At 36.0% G+C, this 27,342-nt stretch overlaps 1 protein-coding gene across 1 annotated transcript in view; it reads left to right on the forward strand.

The window, feature by feature from the left end:
• The window catches only part of SPATA17 (spermatogenesis associated 17), a 97,094-nt gene that overhangs the window by 56,579 nt on the left and 13,173 nt on the right, over positions 1-27,342 (forward strand). Inside the window, exons 7-9 of the mRNA XM_065631009.1 lie at positions 3,383-3,586; positions 8,797-8,948; positions 17,815-17,950. Coding sequence (XP_065487081.1) covers positions 3,383-3,586; positions 8,797-8,948; positions 17,815-17,950 — 492 coding nt within the window. The remainder of the gene's footprint in view (positions 1-3,382; positions 3,587-8,796; positions 8,949-17,814; positions 17,951-27,342) is intronic.

The following is a 27,342-nucleotide window of genomic DNA, read 5'->3' on the forward strand; positions in this document are numbered from 1 at the left end:
AGATACCTTTTCAGCAACAATAGTTCTAAAGACACTGAATCAAAGGATTCCCACATTTATTATGGGCTGGTTTGGTGTCATAGAAGTCCTAAAATCCAATCCTATTTGTGCACCTTGGAGTATTCGGCAACATCTCACAGTGTTTGAACTCTTTATAAACTACAGTTTTTTCTACTGCCAAACATTTAAATGAATAAATGTCAGGTAGAATACACTTAGTATCTCAGTAAAGATTGCAAAATAAAGTTTCAGAAAGCCATTACACTCATTGAGCCGTTTACACTTGCTTTAAGTATGACTAACAGAAGAAATGCCAGACAGAGGCAGAGCCCAGACAGCACATCACTTTAAGGTTATTCTTGCCCGTAACTCTTCAGAGGAAAAATGTTTAAATTATTTGAGATGTTGTAACACCTCCTAACCACCCCCCTGCCCCTGCTTAGGGGAAACAAAAAAAACCATACCTGTGCTTTGTAGATTGAAATAATTTTTTGTTGTTGTTGTTAGTATTTCCTACCCAATTTGCTCTTCAGCTTTTTTATTTATTTTCTTTTTCAAAGAAAAGTTTGAAAAAGGGGTGTAAATTTTGGGCAGATGCAGCCCTGATTAGGGTATGCTGCTGATCCACAAATCCATGCCTGTCACCTTCAGAGAGTTGTCATTATACAATAGTGGTTTATTCTAGGTCATCCTGATTCTTCATGGTGCACATAGAGATGTTTTCCTTCTGAAAACATTTACATTTTCAGTGACATTGTAATTTTCTATAAAATACGTGTGTGTTTCTCCCACTAGCTGGGGACACATGGCATGGCTAGAATGCAGTCTCCACATTACACAGGATACAACAGCTAAACATAGGTGGCATCGAAATGGGTGGAAAGATAAAGTAAAAATACAAGGAGCGGTTCAGTGAAATGAAGAAAAGGTAGTCACAGGCAATAACTTCTCTATTTTGCTGTCATCTACAGAATGAAGGCAAAAATTCATTGATCAGAACATAGGCAGAGCCAATCGCCATAGTAGGACTAATGGGTGAAAAGCCAGAATGACCATGGCATGGAGTTGCTTTGTATATCTCCAACATGGAATCTAATTTCTATGGAAGACCTTGACCATATTTGAGAGAACTTGTGTAACAAGTATATAGTGTAAATGCACTCAGTCAATGTGGAACAGTGCAACAAAGCCTGAGACAACATATGGAACTTTTGTTTTTGTGGTGCTTACAGGTCACTGAGTGTTTGCAAAAAAAACTGTACTGGACTGAAAAGAAAACTGCAATATGACAATGTATGAAATACTACAAAAATAATAACAGCATTAGGAGAATCTGTAACTTAATGAGATGTTTATGTAAGAGCCAGACTTGTAGAATCAAATGTTCAAGAAGTAGCTAGATTTTACAGTCCATACAGATCTGCAATTTCACACTCACTCCAGTGATTCTGCTTACCAACTATTTGAAGCGTGGATCCCTGCCATTTTACTTTGGCATCCTGAGGAGCTGAAGCACCAAACACAGGTTGTTTGGCATACATATGTTTCTACCACTTATCTCTATTCATGTCCTCTTTCCCATTACGCACTTAGACATGTAGTGGAATAGTTCACAGGGTTTGCACTAAGAGGGGAACATACAACAGAGAGCCAGAATAAATTGTAATTAGGGCCAGATCACTTACAGAGTTGAAGAATATAGCCCATAAAATTTTGGATAGCCCAACAATATTTTGAATAAGCTACCATCTCTGAATATTTTTGTCCATAAAGCACTAAGTTTTATATGGGCCTTAGTTAACTGTTTTGACACAAGAAATTAGAACTCCCCAGTAGCATATATTAAATAAAAATGCATTAGAGCTAATTGGGGAGTGTACAATCCTCTCAGCCCCAAGAGATTAATACTTTATGAGGAGGTTGATGCTCTACTTAGTTTTCTTGTGTCTCGTCAGTAGTATTCCAAAGGAGAAATGCAAGATTTTAAACATTTATTCTTTTCCTTAACTTTCCCTGCATCACAAAGCTAATTTCTTTTCCTATTTTTTATTCAATACTTCTTAGCAATTAAAATTATGATAAAAGCAAAGGACAACATATTTTTAAAAAGCAAATCTACTTTAAAAGTCTTAAGAATACTCTGAGTATACTTTTATAGAAAATATAATTATCCTTAAAGTAAGTCAGTATCTTTAAATTAATTTTTGCCAGGTGTATTTTAAGCATATATCATCTGTTTTATAGGAGATTTAGTGGCTTTGTGCAATAGGGTGTAGGAATTCTCATGTTTAACAGTTCATAATTAATTCAGTAAACTAACATATGTCTATTTGAGAACTGTTTATATGCAACTGATAAAATCCCTACAGTTATAGGAATGATTTGGGAACAGTCTGTCACATAATTTTGACTTGCCAAATATTCACAGATTGTTAATGATGTAGATTACTAGTTCAGAATTTGAAATGTATGCTTTACATTAGTAATTGTTATATTAGATTGCACCAGTGATGCAATTAGTGATGTATCCTGAAAAAATGAAATATCAAATTCAGTGAAGAGTGAATCTGTCAGTTTAGTTCACAATTCTGAATTTTTTGTTGTAAATTTTTGTTTTTCACAAGTTTTATACTATTAAAAATAAATAAATTTGAATAGTTAAAGGAATTCATTGTGAACATTTTGTTGGAAAGAAGCAATTACTGTTTTTTGTTATTCCATAAATTTTCTTGTATTTCCCCTCAACTAATCATGCAATTTTACTTTTTAAAATGCTACAGTTGTCACTGTCTTAGTTCACATTGTGAGTCAGCTTGCAGAGAGTTTAAAGGGACAAGAGTTATGTTCCTTTGCGTAAGCATTTACTTTACTCTTGGAGTATGTGTTTGGAAATAATAGGTAATTTTTTGTGGTGTATACAAATTTAGATTGGAATTTTAATTAAACTTTAAATTTCAAAACAACCATAAGAGTTTGCCTTTAAAACTAGATGCAAATGTGTATACTTTTGATTATTTTTTAAGGGAAAACTGGCATGTTGCACTGATTACTGCTGCGAAAGGTAGAAGATTGAATGTGACTGAAAGAAAATATGGATTTGAGATACAGGAGGTTTTTCTTCCATAAAATGAAAGTTACACACATCTGAAGGGCTGAAATCCAGCTTATATATTACATTATCCTGTTTAAACCCTTTTGTAACTGTACTGCAATGTCCTGACATACATTTAAACTGTAGATTTATCCCATATCAGTAGTAATGAGAAACTTTGTGTAAAACTTTTTATCATATAGGTTTTTTAAATTGGTTTTATTTCTAGAATGAACACAATAATGTGTTTTAAGTTAGTTGAAATCAAAGATAACCCCATCTTCTGCTCAGATTGCAGGCATATACAATTCACCATTCAGAAAATCCCCAGATCCAATGGAACTGCTGCTACGGAAGTCAAAGCCATTGAGCCACAAACGGCAGCAAATGAAGAGTTCCTTCACCTCAGAGCTCTATGGCTGGCCAACCTGCAGAAGGCCTCCGACTTTTTCCACAGCAGAGCCTCTGCCACCTATTGGCAGACAGAAACCTCAGGTAACATTTTTCAGTGACTCTGAGGCAGCCTTTGTTCCTATCTTTTATCACAGACTATCACAGAATATCTGGAGTTGGTAAGGGATCCATAAGGATCATCGAGTCCAAAACTCCCAATTGTGGATTTAAGTTTAATATATTGATCTAGTGCTTGCATTCAGGATAGAAAGTCCTTGAAACAGATTTGGCTTAAAGGAAAATAGGTCTTGGTGGTATGCAAAACCAGGGAAATATGATTCTTTAGACATTACTTTTGTCCTTTGGGACAAAAAATGTTATTTCTGACATTTCAAAGGGAAGACGTAATATAATCAAATATCAATATTATGAGTTAATAGAGGTAGAATTCTTAATTTCTGATTTTAAATCAATAAAAAATAAGAGAAATTAAAGGTAATCAGACAAATTACTGAATTGGGAAAACTTTTTCCTCTTTTTGCAATTGTTTTCCGCACGAAGGCCGAGTGACATCCTCTCAGTACAGAGTAGTTCCTGCTCTTTTGTGTCCACTAGCTATGTGTCAGCTTTAGTTACAAAAATTTCTACATTTAGTTCTGCAGCACAACCAAGCTGCCCAGCTCTCATTCTTAACTGTCATGGTCTCAATTTTAATTTCAGTTGATGTCAACATCTGTTGCAGATAGCTTTTTTTTCCTTTTCTATAAGGTAATGGAGATCTCTGAAAAAATGCATCAGAGTGAAAGTCCCACAAGATGGCAAAACAGCTTTTGCCACCTTATTATCAAAACCTGCTGGGAATATGCCCAATATACACAGCAGATAGACTTTTGAGACCTTTGTGTTCCTCACTTAATGACAATACAATGACATGTAGCTTTTGCCAGTAAATGCCTGATCCGATTGCTTTTGGGATAGAAGTATTGTGTCTTTCCTTCTATTCTGAAGAATTTTTCAGTTTGCCCAATCTACTGAACCTTCTACTTAGCTGACACATACACTTTCAGTGCCAGTTTGACTTTGATTGACCACAATGTCTTCAGAACATGTTACATATTTTTTGATACTCTGTCCTGTATTTATATTGTCTATTCTGTATTTTACTTAGAAAAACAATGCTTCTAAATGAGTTCTTCTCAGTAACTTTCACTGAAGCTATCATTTAGCAGCAGAAATTTAACAATAATGAACAATAAGAAATGCATAGTATATCTTTATTGATATTTTACACCTCTAGGTCGACATGTTTATTTTTACTATATTATTAAAGCCCTTGGTAGAAGTGATCTGTACACAGTCTTAAGTCCGAACTATTGCCGGGTTCAGACGATGTGTATGCATGCCATCTGCCACAAATAATAATAATAATAATAAAAACCTGTGGTTTATTAATTGCATCCACATTGTTCTTCAGTGGGGACAGCCATGGACGTACTGGCTAACCCACACAGAAGAGGCTATTTTGTCCCCTTTATGTCATGACTGACTTGCCCGTGGCAGGATGAGTCTGAATTGGTGGTGGGACACGAAGGCAAAGGCAATTGGGTTAGATCACGAGAAGGAGATGCAGGCCTGCCAGAATGCCTCTGGAGGAGATGAGCCACACAGAGATCCACATGGCTTATAACAGTAAGGATCAGCTTCAGGTCTGTTCTCCACCTCTGTCCTTCCCTACTTATGTTCTCCCCACCTTGACTGCTTGAGCTTCCTCATCGAGTGAACTCATTGACTCCTACCAGAATGAAGACAAAATGTGAGCCAAGAAACAGTTTGGGTGATCAGGGAGTTTGGAGTTTAGATAAATATGATTATAGCTTTACCGTCTGGGACCAAAGGGGCTATGACAGTCCTTTAGTGGGATGCAACTGAATGCACAGGGGAGAGGGGCAGATTTTGCCCAGTGGACGTGGTACAGAAATCACGATTTTTAAACGAAGAGAGAACTCAGAGGTTTTCTGTTGTTAAGTTACTCCTGCAAAACTGTTTTATTGGATACTGGAGTATTTTATAGACCTCTCTAAGTTCAGATGCGCGCACAGCAGCCGTGCACAGATAGCCTTTTAGAACAAACCAGAAGAGTTCTGTTTATTTTCTGCACCTCAAAGAGGGAATTTACTATATAATACTTTAATCCTTTCAGCACCCTGGGATGTAGACTGTGGGGTAAATTTTCAAAGCACAGCACGTGGATTTAGCTGCGTGACTCTTATTGATGTTAATGGGAGTCACACGGCTAAATCCCTGCACAACTCTTTGACAATTTAGGGTTGTGTGTCTAAGAAAAGGACACTGGTTTGAGCTGATGAAACAGCTGGAAATGAAAACCCATCAGAAACCATCATCCTGAAAGTTGTGTGGTGTGACAATAAAGAATTTAATTAGTAGATATACTTGAGTCCCTGTTCTCTGTGGTAACACTTTTTGGCACCAATCTTCTTTTTCTAATACCTATCTGGCCCGCTGTGAGTCACTTATTACTTCACTGTTCTTTCAGGTATCTAAAATTTGTATTGCTCACCAAGTTGGATATTTTAGATGAGAATGTCAATTATATATGTTTAAAAGAACAAAAATTAGCTGTCTATTGGCTTTCTCTTAGGGAAGTGGGTATTTAGTATTTTATAGGTAAGCTCTGTGTGTGTGAGATAGTGTATTTAAAAGAAAGGTTTTAATGATACTTATACATCAGTTAAATCTATCATTTTTATTACTGAGTTAACTAGAATTACAGTTTGATGGAAACACAGTTAATGCTAAAATTAGTCATCTGTTCATTAAAAGGCATTAATAACAGAAAGCACATTGCCATTTTAGGGGTTTTTTGCATGCTGTTAGCTGTTCTGCAGTGGGGGCATTGAAGTACATATGATTTCATGTACATCATAATTTTTATCATAAGTTTCTGATTTTATGGTAAAGTAGTAAGAATGCCTGTCTGCTAACCTTTACTTGGCAGCCCAATCAGTAGTGAGAAGATTTATGCTACTCAGTACAAATTCCAAACAGAAAACAGAGCGATGTCTGAGTCGCTTTCAGGGTGAAAATTGCTGATTGACTCCCTCTCTACCTTTCCTAGCCTGTTCTCACCAGGAAAATTTCTGTTTTGAGGCAGGACACCTGAAATGGTTGCAGGCACTTCCAGTTTGTAAACATTTGTAAGCACTGTTCTACCACAGATTCTATAAATCTAAAGTTAATCTTGTAAAATGCAAAAAGGTAAATGGATTTTTTAAAGGTCTTGTCATCCTAGATATATTCCTTAGGTGCCTATTGCTAAGTAAGTTTCTTCAAATACATGATCCAGAGAAACGGAAAAATCTGTGGGGAATATTTAGAATTATCTTAATATTCTAATGTATATACCCCACTTTTGTTAGTGATCACACAGCCTTCCTTGAGAGATCTTTATTTAGTTACATTCTTTCTCACCTTCCACTAGTAGTTGGACCTTTAATTTCATTTGAACTATGGATTGAGAAAGAGTTAGAAGGTCTCAGAAATTAGAGAAGGAAAAAAATCCCTGCTTGCATATCTGACTTGGTCCTTACCCTGGTGAGTCAATATTTTACAAAGAAAAAATACAATATTTCGAAAGACTATTTTCTAAAAGTAAACATATTTATCTTTATATTATTTGACAATAATACATTTCTTTCTTCTTTGCTCCTTATACAGTCTTCATGCAAATATCTTGCAATACAAACTATTCATTTTTATTATAATTTTTCAACTTTTTTATAACTTGATCATCAGATTATGTTTTCCTAGAACATTGCTTATTGGTTTTAATGACCTGTTCTAGTATTGATTATTCTTTCACAGGAAATTATGCTTTTCATTCTGTTTTTAAAGACTTATTGTGGTCATATTAAATGAATGTATTATTTTACGCAAACTTAGAAAGTAGAAGCAAGAAAATATCTGCAAGAAGTGTAAATACTATGCTCACTTGCTTGCTAGGACCTTTAAAAAAATCTCGACACCATGATGCTGTGCCTTTAAAAAGTAAAGTTCCTGTAAAAATCCATTAACTACATTCAAATATAGCAATCCTCCTGTCCAGCTGTGAAAAGTACTAGATGATACTTATTTGCCATTTGTGTTATTTACGGTCCATGACTTTTATGGTAACTGGTTCCTATTATTGGTTTCTATTAATGTAAAACATAAGTGAACATAAATGAGGCGTGAATCATTTCTTTTTATTAGCCCCACAGTCTTCACTCAGTGCTTGCGGTAACTCCAGCTGTGACTTGTTAGTGATAACCTATTTAAAGAAGGATATCTTTAAGAATAAAGGCTGTGATTAGGGTTCTTTGTTCATAGTTTCAGAAGGTTTCACTAGTTCATTGCAGGATCAACAATGATGAAAATAAAATAAAAAATAATTAGCAACACTTCTAAATCCAGAGTTGCCACTAATCTGTCCTGAGCGTAATATGGCGCTCATTATACTCCAGGTAAGTTCTTACTAGTTAATACTAAAAACAAGACATAGGATTTGTCACTTTGACAACACAGGAAAAGACTTCCTGCTGTTATTTATCTGTGTTGTTAAAAGGTAGATGCTGGTATGATCAGTTGTTTAAAATATACTCTGGAAAAAAAGGATATATATGTGCATATAGAGTGAGGCTTGTAAAAGAATTATGAGCTTTTTTTTTAAGAATTGTGTAATTAATGTGGAATTAGACTTTTCAAAAATGGACTGTACACCTATATTATTGAAGTAGTTAGAATTGCGTTAGAAGAATTCTATCTTAAGTCATGCATTAAGTTCCCTTCCAGGTAGCTTTACAGTTAAATTGAAAAGAGTGTATTCTTTAAGGTAAAACATTATTTATCCTGGGAAAATGAGAAGACTTAAGCTTACTGCTTAAGCAGAATCTAGATAGAGTTAATACTTGTGTATCAGATTTTATTTAAGCAATATTTTTTCTAAGGAAAAACTAACTTTTCCTAATCAGTTCTAACAATATATTGTTTTAAAATAATAAATATTTATTAGTAGCTAAATAAATCTGGAGTGCATATTTCTCATTGTCTCTTTGGAGCTTTATAGCATGTTATCAACCTTTGTGTTGTCTGTAACTCTCTATCCAAATGAACTGCTTTAATTATTTTGGAAGAAAAGTCATGTTACACTTCCCAGACATCCTGTGCCCTCTTTCATTGCTGATGTGCCATGAATAAAAGAAGGAAAGAAAAGAACTGTAACCCCACAATAAAACACATTATCCTATACCTTTCAGGGGCCTTTCCGCGATACTGCTGAAGTATTGCGGCAGCGCTACAAGCCTTTGGAACCAACCTTGCGAGTAGCAGCATCAATCAATTCACCACTAGAGAAGGCCAGAGAGGAAATGAAAATGGAGGAATGGCAAAACCGTGTACATGACAATGAGTAAGTTCTTTGTTTTTTCTGATGTTGTTATGGGAATGTTTTCTTTATTCCGTTGCTTTCAGAAACCTTTCATGCCTGACAAAACAAAATGTCAAACCTGACAGCTTACGAGCAAACATTCTATGTACACACTTCTAAATTCTGTGTCCTTAGATTATAAATGGTTCAGGGCAGAGACCCTATCTTGTAATTGTGTGACATGTGCCATCCATATCTATGAATCTATAGAAGAACTTGTAAAATATGTGATGCAACAGATGGGTTTAATGGGAAATGAGAAAACAAATGCAAATTCTGTTTTGCCACATGTACCTTGCCAAGGAAAAAAATACTGTTTCAGTCTTAGTATTCAGGGACTTAACAGACTATGGGAGGAAAAAATGTTGTTGCATGCCAATGAGACTTGCTTTCTGTCCCAGTAGACCACCAAAGCTCACTTGGAAGGGAAAGGAGCATATGTTGCACATGTTAGAACATGATGCAAAAACTGTAATCATCTTTGAAGCAGTTTGGTTTCCTAAGCCATAGCATCTGCAATAGTGTCAGACAGGCCAGTTCTTTTCCATTCTACCCCAAATACAGACAGAATCCATCCCAAAAGATTTAAGGCTATTGCCAAAATATTTCCAATTCTTTTCTTATCACGATAGTACTCTTTTGTCCAATGATAATAAAAGCCTGTTAAGTCACCCCCTCTGGCTTTGTAGTTAACTAGAAAAAATTATATTTTGTCAACTTTTCTCTTGAATTCACTGTTCACAGCAATCCTCTGACACTTTAATACCAGAATTCAGGACAGAAAGGAATCACTCTTCCTCATGAGCAGCCTGTGATCCACTGATTCACTGGAACATGATGTTTTGCTGTCTTTGATCTGTGTCAGCTTCTGGACTGTGACTTAAGAATAACAGAATCAATTGCGTTTGCATGCTTTGGCTTTTATGTTTTTATTGTTGGATTATTTTCCTCACATTTTCCCTGATTTAATATTAATAGTGACTTTAAATGGAAATTCTACTCAAAACCAGTCTTGAAAGTAAAAAAATCTCTTAGTTTGGCTACTTTTCCACTTGCAGGCAATGCTAGTTTTTATATTTGGTGCCAAAAATGAGATATGGTACTTTTTATTTCTTTCATACCAAAAATATCACTGAGGTAAGTTAGAAGTAAAAATGTATTTCAGTTTTACATTCTTCTCTGTATTTTTTCATTTATTGGAGTGAGAGGGAAGCAGCTTAGCTTTCACATCTCAGCTTAAATCTGGGCCTTTTTAAACATCTTTGTTTCTAGCTTCTGCCGGTGAAATTAAAAACCAAAACAAACCGCAAACAAATACACAAACAAAAAACCAAACCAACCAACCAACCAAAAACTCCACTAGGTAATAATTAATGTTCTACCTCACATTTAAGATGTTCTTTTCAGTGAATAAGTTTTGATGAATACATTCCATGCGAGGACAGATGATATCCTGCATTTATAGGCATGACTATATTGCCCAGTCTTTATTTGATGAGTTTTTTCCAGACTTTACTGTGTCAACATTTTATGAAGGTCAGATCTTGTAATACATATTTCACTGACTCTCTTCAGTGAGTGAATTGTGAAGCTTTGGTCATGTACAGTTTAAATTTGGAGTCTCCAACTTTGACAGATATTAATTGGTCAGGGGTCTTCATTTATGTTATGGGTAAGGAAGTATTTAGTGCCATACTTAATGCACAGAAGCAATGTCCTAACACCAATGATTCTCAGCTTTATGCACGCTAAATGCATAGTGTATTATACATTTTCAGGCTGTGATCATTCCGTTTATTCTTCATATTCAACCAACTGTGCAAGGGTCACATCTGTAACCTTGAAAAGGTGATGACAGAGTTGCAGGTCATCATCAGGACTAATGCTCACCAGTAATGCTGCAGCTGCGGTGTGGGATGCCGGTCTCCAGGGAGGAGTCAGCAAAGGGTTACTCTGATCCTACAGTAGCCTTTTCTCCGCAGTGCCTATTACGAATTGACAAATTTCTACCTCTTTCTATGTAATTGTGTACTTTGGGACTGTTTTTCTTGCTGGTAGTGCTTCCTGTGCTGATTATTCTTCTATTTTAGAAAAATAAGGAAAGAATGAACAACAGAAGTGTGTGGTATTTGTTGAGAAAGCTGGTGTTTGCATAAAATGACAAACTGAATCCTTGATGTGTGTATTTCCACAGTGAGTATTGTGCGATATCTCTTAAGATAGAAAAATTGTCAGTATACCTGCAGTTTCCAACAACGTTCAGAATTCCCACTCGTCTCTGATTATCAGGGTTCTTAAAAATGTTAATATGTTTTCTCTAAGTGTTTCAAGCTCTGAGAAAGTCTTTGCTTCTGATTAAAACACAGAAATAATTGAAAAAGTTGTGGGAGAGTTTGAGGCAGGCGGAAGCAGTACAAATTAAAGCAAGAGAGAATGTTGTGCTTACTTAAAGCAACGGCTTTAATTTCCTATTTTGTAACGATGGAGCAACTGGATAATCTAGCCTAATAAGAACGATTGCTTTTTCTCATGTAATTGAAGCTGTTACTGCCTTATTGGGCTATTTTTCATACAAATGAAGTGATTTCTCCCTCTGCTTGGATAGGAATGACAATTGAACTCCTTCGGGAGTTAATAAACTAGTGTCTAGTTTGAGACACCGACTGCTGGATCCAACAGATTTAGATCACTAAGCATGAAAAGTTCTTTACTCAGTTGCATGCAGCTGCATGCTGGCCTAATTTTCCATAAAACAAAAATGTAAATTATTTTCATTAACTGTGCTGAAATCTGTCTCGTGTAATATGCCTCGTGCTTCAAAGTATGCTCTTAAACATCTTTATAAAGTCAACATACATCAGAATGAGTTGTGATGCGTTGATAGAATAGGGTTAAAGCAGCAATAGTGGAAGGCTGAGGTTTCCTGATTTATTGTAGTCTTCTGGTGTGTCAACAGGCAAGGCATCTAAGCTTCTGGCTACGTTCGTGTTCTGCGCTGTACTGGAGATCTGCTAGTCCTGAACACACTGGCTCACTCGTGTGCAGCAGCGTGCAATGTTTGCACACCCTGCCTCTCACGTGCTGTGCGGACGTTGCAGCACCAAGCTCCTTGTGGGCTTGTTTCTCAGCAAGATAATGCTTTCCTTTAGAACCAGCTCAGGTGCTTCTGTGCTGCGCAGCGCTGTGATGAAAGGTACACTTACAGAGAAGTTAATGGTCTAAATAAGCTCTGTACTTGGGGAGCATCAGTGTTTTGAGCTGCTTCATATTAGTGGTAATAAAATTTAAAAGCAAGTCACTTTGATAAGAGTTAAGATTTAAAAAAAATATTTATTTCTACATTTATAAGATTTTTTACTGTATTTCTGATTTAGCTGTAGTGAAAACAGCTGCTACATTTTATGTCAGACAAACGCAACACATCTGAAAACTTTTTTCAAATTATACTTAGTTTTCCACATGCTTTGCAACTTCAGCAATTTGCATATTTTCCGGACTGTTATTGTATTATGATAAACAGGGATTATCATATATTTTCAGATAATGTTTTCTTAACAATTCAACTTCTATTTGTAACTCTTCCATTTATTTTAATTACTAGCACAGTGTGCAACATTTATTAATCAGCAGAGTCTTTTTAAGTTAAAATACTAAATTAGCTAACCCCATTAACACAGAATACTCCAAACAAGCAGTAATAGGAGAGGTAGTTACTGTGCAAATCGTATTATACATGCGGGTGCTCTAGGGCACAGTTAAGCATGATTACCCTCTTTTGATCCAGTATTCCTCTGCTTCTTCCAGCTAATTTCCACTGGAAATTTACAAAGTAGCGCCTTCATTTTTCCATCTTAATTTTTCTAATGAAGTTCTGCTACTTTATAACACTGGGGATACAGATAATAAGTCTGTGTATAATTAAGAAGTTCCGGAATTTGCTGCAGAAGAGATCTCTTTTCCTACAAGAACTAGAGTATGCTTTTCTTTACCACTTCACATTATCTCTGAGAGGGGTTAAATGGAAACAGCCAGAGAATTCTTAGATTTGCTGACGTTAGGATAAAAGTGACTGATAGTTTATTGAAAAACTGTACATTTAGATTATTACTGTAGAAAATATTTGTAATAATGCACCCTAAATAACTTTCTTATACCAAAAAATACTGCCATAAAGGTAATCTGAATAGATATGTTAAGTAAAATAATCTGTCTTTGTTTTTGCAAATAACAATTTGATTTTAATATACACTCATTATGAACTAAATAATGGCTGCTTGCTACAGTTGTTTTGCTATAGAAAACCACTATGCTTCTTCCTTTGTTCCTGGAGTGAAAAGAGGGGCACTGTTAGATTTGATGAAAAAGTTGCTTCAGCTATAACCCAAATTCGAAAGCTTCAAATTAATTTCCTGTTTCATTTAAAGAAAAAAAAAAAAAGAGAGAGATTCACAGCCTCCTGATAGAGAAGCATAGTTTCTTTGGAGCTAATTGTTCGTTGTCTTCTTCAAAGGAGATAAAACGGTTTTATTTGAATTAGATCAAGACAACAAGGAATTGAATTGCTATTGCATAGAACCACATCAGATAAAAATTGAACACCACTATCACACATCTAGAGTTAAGATTTTGCTTGTATTTCTACTACTAAATTACAAAACTGTACAGTGCATGCAAATATTATGAAAGTTTGACAAACCATAAAGCAGAATATTCCTCTTAGTTCTCTGGTTTTAGCATCTCTTATTGTGCCCTGTTAGTGCAGCATGTGTGGCATCAGATCTACTGCCAGTTCTTTCTCAGAAGCCTGGATCAAGTTTGAAGCATTTCTGGTACCAGGGTTATGTCCCTGCACTGCTGGACTGGTGGGATTTTGCCTCTTGGGCAGGTCCAGAGAATGTGCTGAAGGACCACTCTGGTTTTTTTGCTGCCTTTAAGTTCAGGAAAAAGTGAATTCCTCTGAACTGTGTCCTGTTGGTAGGTACCATATAGCACTGGGATGCTGTTGTCCAGCAGTAAATGGTGGACCTGACAAATCCTCCTGCCTGTTTGTGCTGCTGCTCTCTCCTCTCACATTGCCATAGACACCAGAGCCCAGTGCCAACTGCTGCTGCCATCATCTTGGTCCATCCAACTGGAAAGCCTTCAGTGTCTCAAAGGCTTCTTCCATCTCCTGTTGCAATAGTGAGAGATATTACAATAAAAGGGGCAGAATGGAGGGAAGAACTGGTAGGTGAGGAATGCACAAAGAAAGATCATGAGGGGGTAAAAATGTGGGAAAAAGAAGGTTTAGAAAGATGAAATTAATCCAGCAAGGAGATACAAGATAGGAGAACTGAAGGGAGAGAGAAAGCAATTTTTATTTTCGTTAACAACAAATATCTAGGCTATCTTTTGAAATTTAAATACACACGACCAGCAGCTGTCAGGTCCAGGACTGACTGCTAAGTTGAGACTTCTAGGTCTTTTTACACTAATTAGGTTCAACATAGTGTGGTCCTGGCAACAGTGCAGCTGGCCTTCATTACCAGTGACACTGCCAGCTTTGGTCCTCCTCCTCCCTCAGGTTTTGTATGTGTAGTACTGCTACTTGTAGAACCTGAGATGGTTTCCCATTTCTGGTTCCAACTCTTTCCCCCTCTCTTGAATGTATTCTTTGGCACATCTCTCATTCAAGATTTTGTGGTGGATGAAATGAAATAATTTTTCATTTTTTAATTTATTTCTTTAAGGAAAGTTCACCTCCCATGAGATCACCCACTTGGGAAAGGCTCAGCTTATACTGACTCTGTTTTATGGTAGAATATAACATCAATATGGAATTCAATTCTTCTTTGATCTTGCTACTTCTGTCTCTGTCATATTTACTGAAAACCTTTAAGAATTTCTGAATTTATATTTAAATCACAAGAAAAATCTGAATCCCAGATGTAGGAGTCCTGTGAGTGAGCTTTTTGTGGAAAAAAACAATTGAGGTCTAAACTTATGCAGTTGATAATGATGACATTGTACCATTGTCTGGCTTTAATTTTCTTCTCCTTCCATCACTCCTTCTGTCACATTCAGAGCACATACTGTCATTAATTTTGGGAAAAGCTGTGTCAGGTGTATATATAGAGCTGCAGAACACAATGCCATTACTAAAGTGTTTTGCAGTGTTATTGCTTTTTACTATTATTATTGGTTGTGGGGGTATAATGACTTTTGTATGACTCCCATTAATTTGGTTACCCTACTTAACAGAAAAAATGTTTTAATGTTCTTTTTAATTACTTATTCACATAGAGTAATAAAAATTATTGTTTTAAATGGACATTGAATTTGCAAGCATATGATCCTTTCTTGTAGTTAGATTGTTATTGCTATAAGGATCTGCCCACCTGCTCTGACAGCAGAACTGTAGACAGAAGAAAAAAGGTTCTACCTTAGACTACTTTATGTCATTATACCCTATCTTTAATGTTAATTCATTTCAATCTTAATATTTTCATATTGTTCAATGTTCTTCCTCAAAAATTCATAACTGATTTTTTAAAAATTTTCACTCAGCCGTAGACATACATTCCAGGCTGCATGGCACATACTCCAGTTGGTGATCTTAGAGGAGATATGCAGCAGAACGCAGAAGATCACATTTGTGATAAATTACATGTACAACATACTATTAGTTGTGTCTTATGTGTTACAATATATGTATTTTTTTGTTTGGAATCATGGTAGAACATTACTTATTTGCCAAAAAGGCAAAGATTAGCTGATACACAGTAAAATGAAAACCCGTATGTAGGAAATTTTATTGAGAAAAGCATAGTAATTTACCTTATCTTGTACTTTCCTCAGGATTTTTTTGCCATTTCGTGTATACATTTTACAGACATAGTATTCGTATTGAATTATGAATGCTATGGCTCAACTAAATTCTGTGCATATATGGGCAAATCCCTAAACTGCTAGCGTTGTCTTCTCAGCTATCCAGTCCCTTGAGAAAGCCAATTTTCTTTCATGTCTGAACAAAAGAAAAATGTACTATTAAAATGCAATTCAGAAGTGATAAAAACTGCAAGTGGAGCAGCCGGCTCACAGCACCTTCAATGTATTCTCTGGGACACTGGGGCCACATTAATTTTTGTGTGTGTGTGATGTCCATCCCATGTGCAAATTAGCATTGCAAGTACCATAATCTGTCTTATGTGAGAGTACCCATTCCCATGAGTATGCACATGCTCCTATAGCTTTGTATAATTTAAAAGTCTGCTAACTCAGTATTTTTCTTTCGCTAACTTTACATAACATTTGCGGTACTTGATAAAATAAATTGATATATCTGGCCAGAGTCTAAAATAGTTTATTTTTGTGAAGTGGACAGACATGGTGTTGTTGTTGTTGGGGTGTTTTTTGTTTGTTTGCTTGTTTTTTAAAAACAACAACACTCAAACAGTTGCTGATGGATCAATTAGTCCAAACAAATAATTTTCTGAGTCTGTATCAGCTGAGATACAAAGAAAGGTATTTTAATCCCCATCTTTATCAGAAACTTGTTTGGCTGTCTGACTCTTATAGGGACTCTGGATCCTGAAAAGCTTTCAACTAGGAAAAGGTTTTAATTAACTTCACCTGTTGTCATGGCAGTTAAAATGATGTTTTAAACTTCTGATGTACATATTTCTAATTGTACTGTATAATAATTTTTCCTATATTTGTAGAATAAAGAATGCATGTTGCTTTTTTCAGAATACCAGCAACAATAAGCTTAATTCACAAGATCTTACTTTTTATAAAAATGTGCCTGTTTGCTTGTGAACTGAAATATGTGGAACTAAGACATCTTTGTAGGCTCTTAGGCAGATCCTTTAAGATAAGGTGTCTTTCACCTTCCTCCATACAGTTTACTGTGGAACCTACCCAGAAAACTTGTTGCTGCGCATGAGAGTTAGGACATCCTAATCCATCTGAAACCTCTTTCATGCCTGAAGCAGTTAGCTGGAGCTTCAGTGTTTTAGTGGCACTATGTAAGCAGGGAGTCCACCATCAGTATGACCAAAGGTGAAAGAATCAGGCTCCAAAAGGCTGATAATTAAGACATAATTATAACTCGAGAGTACACAATTTGTGAATTCAGAAGAAATAGTTTCTTCGCTTTGTGGTCTGCCAATACATGAAAGTCACCAGAACTATTTGTACAAGTTTGTATTCTGCTAAATGAGAGTGTGTTTTATTTAGATTTGGTAAACAGATATCACAGGATGCATACCTAGTTTAAGGTACAGAGAGCAAATTTGCCGTGGTTTATGCTTATACTGCTGGCAGGCTTGAAATGTTTCCATCCTGATGGAATGATCATGTTGAGTTTATGTGTTGGGGTCCTACATGACTTGTAAAGTGGATGCAAGTTCTCCAGCAATGAGCTCCACACCTGCGAATGGAGTGTGCTTCCCACTGAGCGCTGGCACAGACTGTGCTGCCTGCTAGGACACGAGGTGTCAACATGAAGATCCTAGCAAATTGAACCCCACTCATTCTGTCCTCACATCGCACCAGTTGGAAGTGCAGATACAGCCAAAGTAATAATCTAATAACACAAGTGAACTGGGCTATATCTTTGTACAGAAAGTCTTCATTTTATTCTGGTGAAACTCTAGATCTCGTTGCTCCAAATTTAACTTAAAAGCAGCTATAGGATAAATTGCAGTAATCCTCTCAAAATACTGAGAGGGAACGTTAAGAAGGCACGGGAAAAAAGGAGGAACTCATGTCCATGTCACCTCCTGTAGTGCTGGTATCTATGATTTACATCAATACTGTAGCATCTAGAGTAGAGAATAACTGATTTTTAATTATTCTTGAATTTCAGATTTCTGCCATTTTCTTCATATCATAAAAATGAGAAGTATGACCCATCAATTTGTAGGTCAGGCAAATATGGCCAAGAAACTTACGGAATTAAACACTTCCGAGAAGTACAGCCTAAGAAGTGGGTAGCAGGCAAGGTAAGTCACTGTAAAAATTAAAGAATAGTTTACTTTTTTAGATTGTTATTGTATTAGAACGAGGTGAATTTGGGCCTGATCATAAAATCCAATGGGAATCTTTCTAGCATGTTATAAAAGCACATAGAGCCAATGTGATGAGATGCCAGGCTTCTTTGGCTCTCTTTCTGGTAAGTTCAACTTGAGGAAATTCAACACGTCTCCCACCTATGATTTTTAAAAGCCTGATTAAGTACAGCTTTGGTTATATAAGTTTTTCAAAATTTTGTTCCATGTGTGTTGCCTTTTCTGCTTTAGGAGAGATTGCATATTTGCTCTTCCACATTAAGCTAAACCTTCAGAAAATTATGGCAAGACCTGATCAAAAATAACAAAATATTTTACTGCTTACATTCTCTGGAAGATTCTAAAAAATAGTGAAGAGGCATTTTTATTTTAAGAAAGTCTCATTAAACTGCCTGCTTTCCCAGGAGCATCTCATATATTTTTGGTTTTGTAGTGCTACAAGAGGTAATTTTCCTCAGAACATGTTCGAACATGAGTTTTTGTACTGTTTGCATTACTTCTATTTGTATTAGGTATCATAATCTCATTAAAATTTCCCAGTACAAGAAGGATAATGGACTTGGTAGAGAGTGCAGCACAGAGCCACAAAGATAGCTAGAGACTGGAGCATCCTTTTATGAAGAGAGGCTGAGAGTGCTGGAACTCCTCAGCCTGGAGAAGAGAAGGCTCGAGGGAGATCTTATCAATGTGTATGAGCACCTGATAGGAAGGAATGAAGAAGAGAGAGCCAGGGTCCTCTCAGACTGTGAGAGTGACAGACCAATGGCACACGTTGCCCGAATAGGTTGTGGAGTCTCCATCCTTGGAGACATTCAAAACCCAACTGGACACAGTCCTGGGCAACCTGCTCTAGGTGAGTAGGGGGATTCGAGTAGATGATCTCAAGAGGTCTCTTCCAACCTAAATAATTCTTGGATTTTCTAAGATGTGATTACTTATTTTCCCGAAAGTAACTTAACCTTTGTAAATATATAACAAGTTCAGAGGAATCTTAGTTTGAGAAGAAATATTTTTTTAAAATAATTGTTTCTCAAAACTTCCAGCTTTAAAAATTAGCTCAGAGTAGAATTCTGGTATTTTAGCATACATTAATTAAATCTCATTGTAAATAAAGGCACAAAGATCAACATTAAACAAAAAGATCTGAGTTCGTCTTTCAAATGCAATGAGTGGAAGATGTGACTGGCTGAAGTCCCACTAGTATAAATATGGTATATAAAAAATATCTGAAAGTCTTATTGGTGGTACTTATCTTGTCCTGTAAACTATTCTTTTTCTGGTCCTTAGCAGTTCTTTTTCAGGCTCAGATGATGATATCACGCATATATAATATTATATAAATTATGGGTTCAGCTGAAACAACTAAAGTCACTTGCGATCTTGGACGGATTTCAGCCTAAATCTCTGGAGGTGAACAGCTGTATACATTAACCCAACATGACATATAGCCTTCCAACCCCAATTCTAAATCAATATGAAGCTTCAATTAGGAGCCGCTTACCCAAACAGAGAGATAAGAGGAGAAAAGAGCTATTTATGACCTACTTACTGCTTCAATGGGTCATTATTATCAGAAAAACAAAACAAAAAATGAAACAACTGACCACCACCACCAATAAAAACAACAACAAAAACCAAAAACCGACCAAATCACCTCCATCTCCTCATTATATTTTCATGGCAAAGGTCCTATAGGCAGGCGTGAGGTCATACTTTCATAGCTATTAGAGTTGAAAGAACTCTCCCTTTCATATTTCTAAGCTGTATTAAAGCTTTGTATGTATCAGTGCTTTGAACAAAATTATCCTGTTGTAATGAATCATGAGGCTAAAGGATATGTATCAAAATATCACCAAAAAATCAGATTTTTTGCTTAACCCTTTGCCTGCTAAACACAACCCTCCTTTGAGTTTCCTGTATTTTTGTGGATGCAACTTTTATTACCACCTGAATAGCTGATAACCGTGCCATGATGTATGTTCAGCTTTTGACAGTATTAGACCAGAGAAATATCTCCTATCATTGCTGCTAAGACAAACCACTGTGTAAGTTCTTCCAAGGAGTCAGTTCGGTGGTCAGTGGATCAGTGACCCCTCTGAGCTGCTGAGGTATTATTTGATATTAACTGGTAACAGCTAGCTTTTTTTCAAACTACATGCTAAGAAGTTTCCCTGTATACGTACATGAGCATGTCCTGCTTTTATTTTCCTGAGGTTTTCATGTGTTTATAAGCATGCAGTTTAATTCAAGTCACAAAAAGATTATTATGTAGATTATATAATTACTTTAGAAGCAAAATGAACAACAATGAAAATATTGCCTTGTATTTCTTCTGGAAAGTGAAAGTGTATTAGAATAGACTTCCTCTAAACATAATAATTACCATATCTACGTGAGGAAAAGTTAATAGTTCTTCTTTTCATCTGGCTACAATCTGAAAATTTTTATCTCATTCTGTTTACATTTCAAAGAAGTTTCTGAGTTAGGGAAAATCCGTTATATTCTAATTCTTCATTAAAAATAAACGAGAAACGGAAATACTATACCTCTAGTGAAATTGAATCTAGTGTAAACCACTATAAAAATAAATATGCTTGCATATTTTAAATTTAATATCCTATGTCTAAATACCTTGGAATGCCTTTGATAAAATTTAGTAAGAAGTATCAATACAAAAAATTTACCAGTCGCTATGAATTTAATCTACAATGATAGGTTCCAATGTAGCCGGACAGTCAAGGGATCAAATAGACTAACTATAATCTTTCAGTTGTCAAAACACTCACATATGTTCATATTTACTGAGGCAGAAATGATAGCTTACAGCCTTTAATCGGTATTGGAATTAGTTTGCATATGCATTTTAGAAAACTGACTTTAATGACAGCATTTGATGTTTTCTTATTTGCAAAATTCAGGAAGTGACATTTTAAGATGCTCCTTCCTGATAGATTCTTTCCTCTGATGCCTTATTATAGGTGAATTACAGTACGACTGCATAACTGTTTCATTATTTGCACAGGCATTTTGGCCCTAAACAGAATTTTATTATCTACAAAGCATAAAAATACCCAGTACTGCAAAGAATTAATTTAGAGAACCTAAGCATATTGCACAGAACATAAAGTTGACCTTTACCGTCTACAGCTTTTGGAATGGAGTGGGATGTGGAACACATCATAGATTTAATGTGGCACAACGCTGTCTGCAGAAACTTGGGTGGGACTGTGACTGCCTGCCCATTGCACCCGATGATTGAATCTGCTGTCACCAGCATCCTGATAATAATGAACATTCAGCTTAACGACCGTGATTATGATTATCATAATTGATGTGCAAGTGCAGTGTGTGGGGATCATTACAGCTGAACTGTACAGCAGAGAAACATGCCTTAGTTATGGATAATTTTACTTTTATGCATTGATTGGGATAAAATATGCCTTTCAAGTTCAACAGGCCAGCTTAATATAATTTTAGGAAGATTTCTACATGTATGAATTGATGACGGTGAGCTTCCTGCAAAACAGTCATTCTAGCTGTATGTTTTGTATTGTTTCATTCCATTAATAATGGGAAATAATTAAATAATTAGATGTTGTTGAGTGGAAATCACTTATGGAATACTGCCAGCATTAATCAAATATCAAGTTCAAATATTTCTAATTGTCATGGCCTTTCCTGGGCTAGGAAGAATAGCCCTTGTAATTCACCACTAACACAATTCTGGTTTTGGTGGAGCAGGAGAAACTGGGCTGTAGTCTACACTACTGGCATTTTTGCACTTTATTGTGTAACCATTAGAGTAGGCAATAGTTCCTTATACACATTTTGTCACTTCCATCTTTGTCACCAGAGGCAGAGAATTACAGGTTCGCATTCAGTCAGTGTAGATAAAGGCACAATCAACAGCTTCAGTCCCTTTTGTTGGACAGTGGTTGCCCTCAACTGAGATTATATGAAGTTGCGGAAGTGTTTGTTTAGATTGTGACATGCTATATAACAGATAAAAACCAGTATGTGTATGTATTTTAAGCCAGAGTTTATATAAAAAATGTTACAACATAAGTATAATGCAAAGTAGAGAGTTTCACTGATTTATACTGAGTGTAAAGTTGGATCTTTTCTATGGAAAAAATTCTTGATCTTTGATTTGCTTTCTATCATAAAGAAGATTGCAAGGATCAAATCTCTTTGAATGTCTCAACTGCGTAATTCCTCTCACATGACTTTACATTTGGACTTTCTATAGTGAAAAATAGAATAGCCTTTGTGTCCAGGGAATTTACGCTGTTTTATATAGTCTGATGCCTCTGAAAGTTCAGTCGCCTCTGTGGTTTTCATTGTTGCTCACATTATGGCTCAAGTGTAATCACATCACCAGGTAGGGCCCTGATTTCTAGATACGTGGGAAAAGGTCCATAAGGAGAACCTGATACAGCCTGAAAATGTCAGTTCCTTAGAAAGTAAGTGTGACTCTTCTACACGGCCACAGCCAACCCACTGTTTTCTACATTCTTCTGAAACCACTGTGTCCTGTGTTTCCACAGCAAATTTATATTTGTATAATATTACTGCAGGGGAAAAATAGAGTGGCGAGGGGGCAAGTGGTTTGTTCTGTTTGAAGATTAGTTTCATCACTTGTAGGACCAACAACATATTCACAATAATTGTGTCTAGTGGATGATGCCATTATGTGGCAGAATTGTTTGATGCACTATTCATGCTTTTCCATCCCTTGACTATACTGAATTTCACCTTAACTCCATTTTTCCTATCTTGCAGTGATTGGACTTGAGATAGGTATAATGTATGTGTGAAGCTTTACACTTTTTCTCTTAGCTTATGACTCCATGACGATTTTTGAAAAGAATTTGCTTGCTTTCCTTTCATTTTAATTAGGAAAAAAATATTATGCAAGAATATTTCCTAATACAGTGTGATATTGGCTAATGAATGTGCATCTGTACTATCAGCCTTATTATATGTTTTAAAAATTTCAGGGCCATATTTTCTGGTATGTTTTGTGTCAGAAGTTACTAACATACAATGAGAAGAGCGAGCATGTTTTTTGAATATCAGAATCTTAGTTCCCCAATCCAACTGCAGTGTGTTTTCCTGGGCAATGCAGAGCTGACATAATGTGGCAGCCAGAAGTGACTCTATTGTAGGGGAATTATGAGACGATCTGTAAGAGTTTGCTTGTTACACTGCCAGTTTCCTCATGAGCCATGTCAGGGATAATAAGGGTCGTTGCCAAAGTGAGTTGCACTCCAGCAATCCCTGGCCAATAACATGGCTCCTGTATGATTATTACTGCTGGCATGACTTCATGCATCTATTCAGATGCTACAAATGGACCCTTAGTTTGAGTTATCAACTATCTGTTTCCAAGATAAGGCTGCTTTTTGTCACTTTTCTTCCTATCCTGAGTCCTGCACCAAACCAAATCATTTAAACCCCAGGATCTGGTACTACAACTATACATCCTATCTATCTTTTGGACCCTGTAGGATATATTTTCTGCTCTCAGAACAACCATTGTGAATCAGAATGCTGCTATATCTTCATATGAAAATCAACCTGAGTAATTCCCTGGCTCCACATAGAGTGATTCCCGCAGTGGCTTTACTCTTCAGAGCTGCGAGCTCCTTGGAGCTCAGGCATTTGGTGACCTGGTTAGGCTACAACAAAAGAGCAGTGTTGCCAGTTTAATATCACAGACCAGTTTAATAAGCAAGTGATCTCTGACACTGGGTACCAAAAGATGGCTTAAAGTCACTTTTGCAACTTCTACTTCAGAACTTTTTGCTTTTTATAGTAAATGTCATAATAATATTGTTGAGAAGCAAATCTATTAAAAAAGGTGGGAGTATGTCATATCCAGTAGTGGGAACATCAGCCGTTACCTCTCATTCACTAGAATGAAATATCTCTCATTATATTGTAAGATGCACCCATTCAGTCTTCTAGGAAAGCAAACTGCAATTTCAGCTTTTGACAGCTGACATAACAATTTTTCCAGATTCCATACTGAATTACTGTGTCCTATTTAGAGAAATCAATTTCGTTATGAAGATAGCTTTCAGAGCTCCCATTGGAAAAGTTCTTGAGCCGTAGATTGTTTCCTTTGAGAAAATCTGTAAGATCACCGTTGCTGGGCTTCATTTGAAAACTGCTGCTCTCGATACAATGCAAATGATTATTAACTATCAGCAATCATTCAAATTCTTTTCTTAGTCATAGAAGAAAGGTAAACACTATGATGCAAATTAAAACATACAAAATGTATCCCTGGCTGCTCTCTAACTAAATGCAGAAAACAGCCTGTGGATAACTGGAAGGCTGAAAAGAGAGGCTAGAAAAACATTCTGGTGAAGGTTACTGATGAGTTACAGGGTCCAATTTTGAAGGGACACTACAAAGTAGTGACTGAGAAGAGTCAAACCATTCAGTTATTTGCATAAGAAAAGATACTGTCACCACTCTTCTAATCAAATCCATTCTAGTGGTTATTTGTAAGGGTTTGTCTGCAACTAGTCGAATATTTTATAAAACCTGATTTTCAGTTCTCTAATTTCTCAGCGGGAAAATGCAGTCCCTTGATGATGATCCAAGGCTTTGAAGAATAAATTGATTCGAAAGAGAAAATTAGATGGTACTTATTATACTGTCTAACTAGCAATCCTATGTCATTTGTCTGTTGGATGATAAATGTCTTGCTTTGCCTACCTCCCTCATTTAATAATGTAACTTGTATGTCAGTGGCATAAAAGAAAATCTTGCTTTTTAGTAAGAGCTAACTTTAACCAATATGTATTTGAGGGAGATATATGCACATTTTAACTTTCTAAATTATTCCATTGTATACATTACTTAAACAATTTTAAAGCCTCTTGTTTAATCAGAAACACTTTAGAAACAGTATCTCAACCAATTCCTTCAGTACATTCTTAGAGTACATTACAGCAGCTTGTGGCACAGCTTTTAATGCTCAGTTGAGCTGGAAATGGTAGAGTTTGTAGTTACACCTAATTGATTTTGTTTATATTGGTTTTAGATGTTCACTATTTGGATGTTATTTTGTTTGTTGGAATTGAAAAGCCTCCTGCTAAACTGGGAAGTGCTTGGCCTTTACCTTTGATAGTTTTGGACGGGCTGTTCAGCATTCTTGGAATTAAATAGATTTGGTTATGTGTCTGCCCAACATAATGTATTTCAACTCAATTTAATTTGCCACAATATTGAATTTAAAAGACTATATTTTGAAGTCACTTAATTCTTTATGGAACATATCTGCAAAAGCAAGCTACTTGTTTTTTGCTAATACCCACCTAGACCTTGTTTATGCTGGTTAGATAGAGTTGGAATGAAAGTAACAGAAAGCTTTTCACAGTCCTCTAAGAATTACATGGTCCATATAACTGTTGAAAAAAGCAGGTATGAGAACTGATCCTCAGCACCTAGCATAACCGAAATATATCCATGGAACTAAGCTAGTTTGCATTAGATAAGGATCTGGCCTATGATGAATGTAACCGATATATAGATAAATGTTATTTAGAAATAATGTTCTAGGAAAAATGGTGTTACACATTTTCCCAGAAAAATAAACATTTTTTTAATCTCATCTTCACATGCACATTGCTGTTGAGTTTGCAAATTGAAGTCTAAGATCAGAAGCACATATTCTGATGACTTATTTCAACATGTACAGAATGTTGCATCTGAAAATGATGCCTGAATGACGCTTTGTTACACTGACCCGCTATGATTGAATAGTTGTATAATTTGTAGTGTTATTATCATAGAAATATTTTGGTTGGAAGAGACTCTTAAAATCAAGTCCAACCATAACCTAACTCTAGCACTAAACCATGTTCTTAAGAACCTCACTTATACTTACTAATATTTACAGTTGTTCTGGATGGATTCTCAGAGGTTATGCCAAGTGTATGCCCAAGCTGAGAGAAAGTTTTGATGGTCTCTCCAGAGAGCAAGAGTAGATTATTCTCAGAGTAGTAGGACTTCAGTGCAGTAAAGTGGATTTTAGAGTAATCTACATTTCCTGAATGGGAAAAATCACAGTAAAAGATAGCTTTATGCACGCACATTGGAGTGAATGAGCAACTCTAAGTAATACAGGCTGCTTGATGTCTTAATGGTTTGACGTAAGTAGCTACTGCTTCTTACTTTAAAATTTATATTATGAATCAACTCTGAACTTGTTTTCTCCATTTTAATAAGTAATATGATATTCACTTCGGAATACACTTCAGTGTTTTTTCATTTAATGCGATGAAGAGCTGGTTTCAACATTCCTTTTATTATATAAACTCAGGTTAAAAGGATGCCCCACCATGATACACATAAGAAACTATATTTTTTCTTCTCTTACGGTTTTTGTTGATCTCAGCATAAAATAAGTAGGGAAACTGAAAGGCATATCCACATAAGGAGTTATTTATGAGTAGGTATATTACCATGTGCTAATATTCTATAGAATGAGAGTTATGGAATTATTCGGGAATAACCTTTGCACTTCAAATTCAGACTTCACTTCCATTTAAATAACCTCACAAGCTTTGAGTTAATGCACAGAGGCAATAGCACCTAAAGTAAAGGGGATAAAGACTGTGATGCACACAGTATGTTTCACAACTGTATTGGTTTTGTTTTCCATAATGAGAGTATTTGAGTAAGAATTTACATTTTAACTGTGATAATAGGAACTAATAATATGCCCAGCTAGTAGATTTGATACATGTTAGGATCTCTCATCTGTAGTTGTATGAAGGAGTGACAGCATAAGTGGTAAGCACTTATTATTAGTCACGGAATACTCTCCCCTATTAAAGCATAACTTGTTAGGTATGAGAGTCTCAAACTTAGAGGAAAAAAATAGAGAAAGAGAAACAATAAAAACATTGCATGTTAGCAGACTTTGTACACTAATGCGAAGCTGCTTGATTAAGCAGTGTAGTGTCAACCATGTCTTTCTTCTAATGCTAAAAGTAATGCACAGAGACAGAGTGACAATCAGAGTACAGCCTCCCATCAGCTGTAATTAATCTTTTAGTTAGCAGAGACTAGAAAAGCTTCTCATCAGCCTCTTCTGAAGTCTGAGGCACCCTGGTTTTTGATGTTTGCATTCTGAGTAAAATTGTCCCCACCAGTTCTAACAAATTGAAACACCAGGCTAATTATGGCAGCTAATGAAGTGTGTGGAATGGTCACAGCTTGTCGTGAAACTGTTCCTTCAGCTCAGATTAGAGTTTCATCAATCACTTTTTTAAACTGATCCAGAATTGCTTCTGCCCAGTGCTTGG

The sequence above is a fragment of the Caloenas nicobarica genome, chromosome 3 (genome assembly GCF_036013445.1).
Source record: "Caloenas nicobarica isolate bCalNic1 chromosome 3, bCalNic1.hap1, whole genome shotgun sequence".
In the NCBI taxonomy this organism is placed as follows: domain Eukaryota; kingdom Metazoa; phylum Chordata; class Aves; order Columbiformes; family Columbidae; genus Caloenas; species Caloenas nicobarica.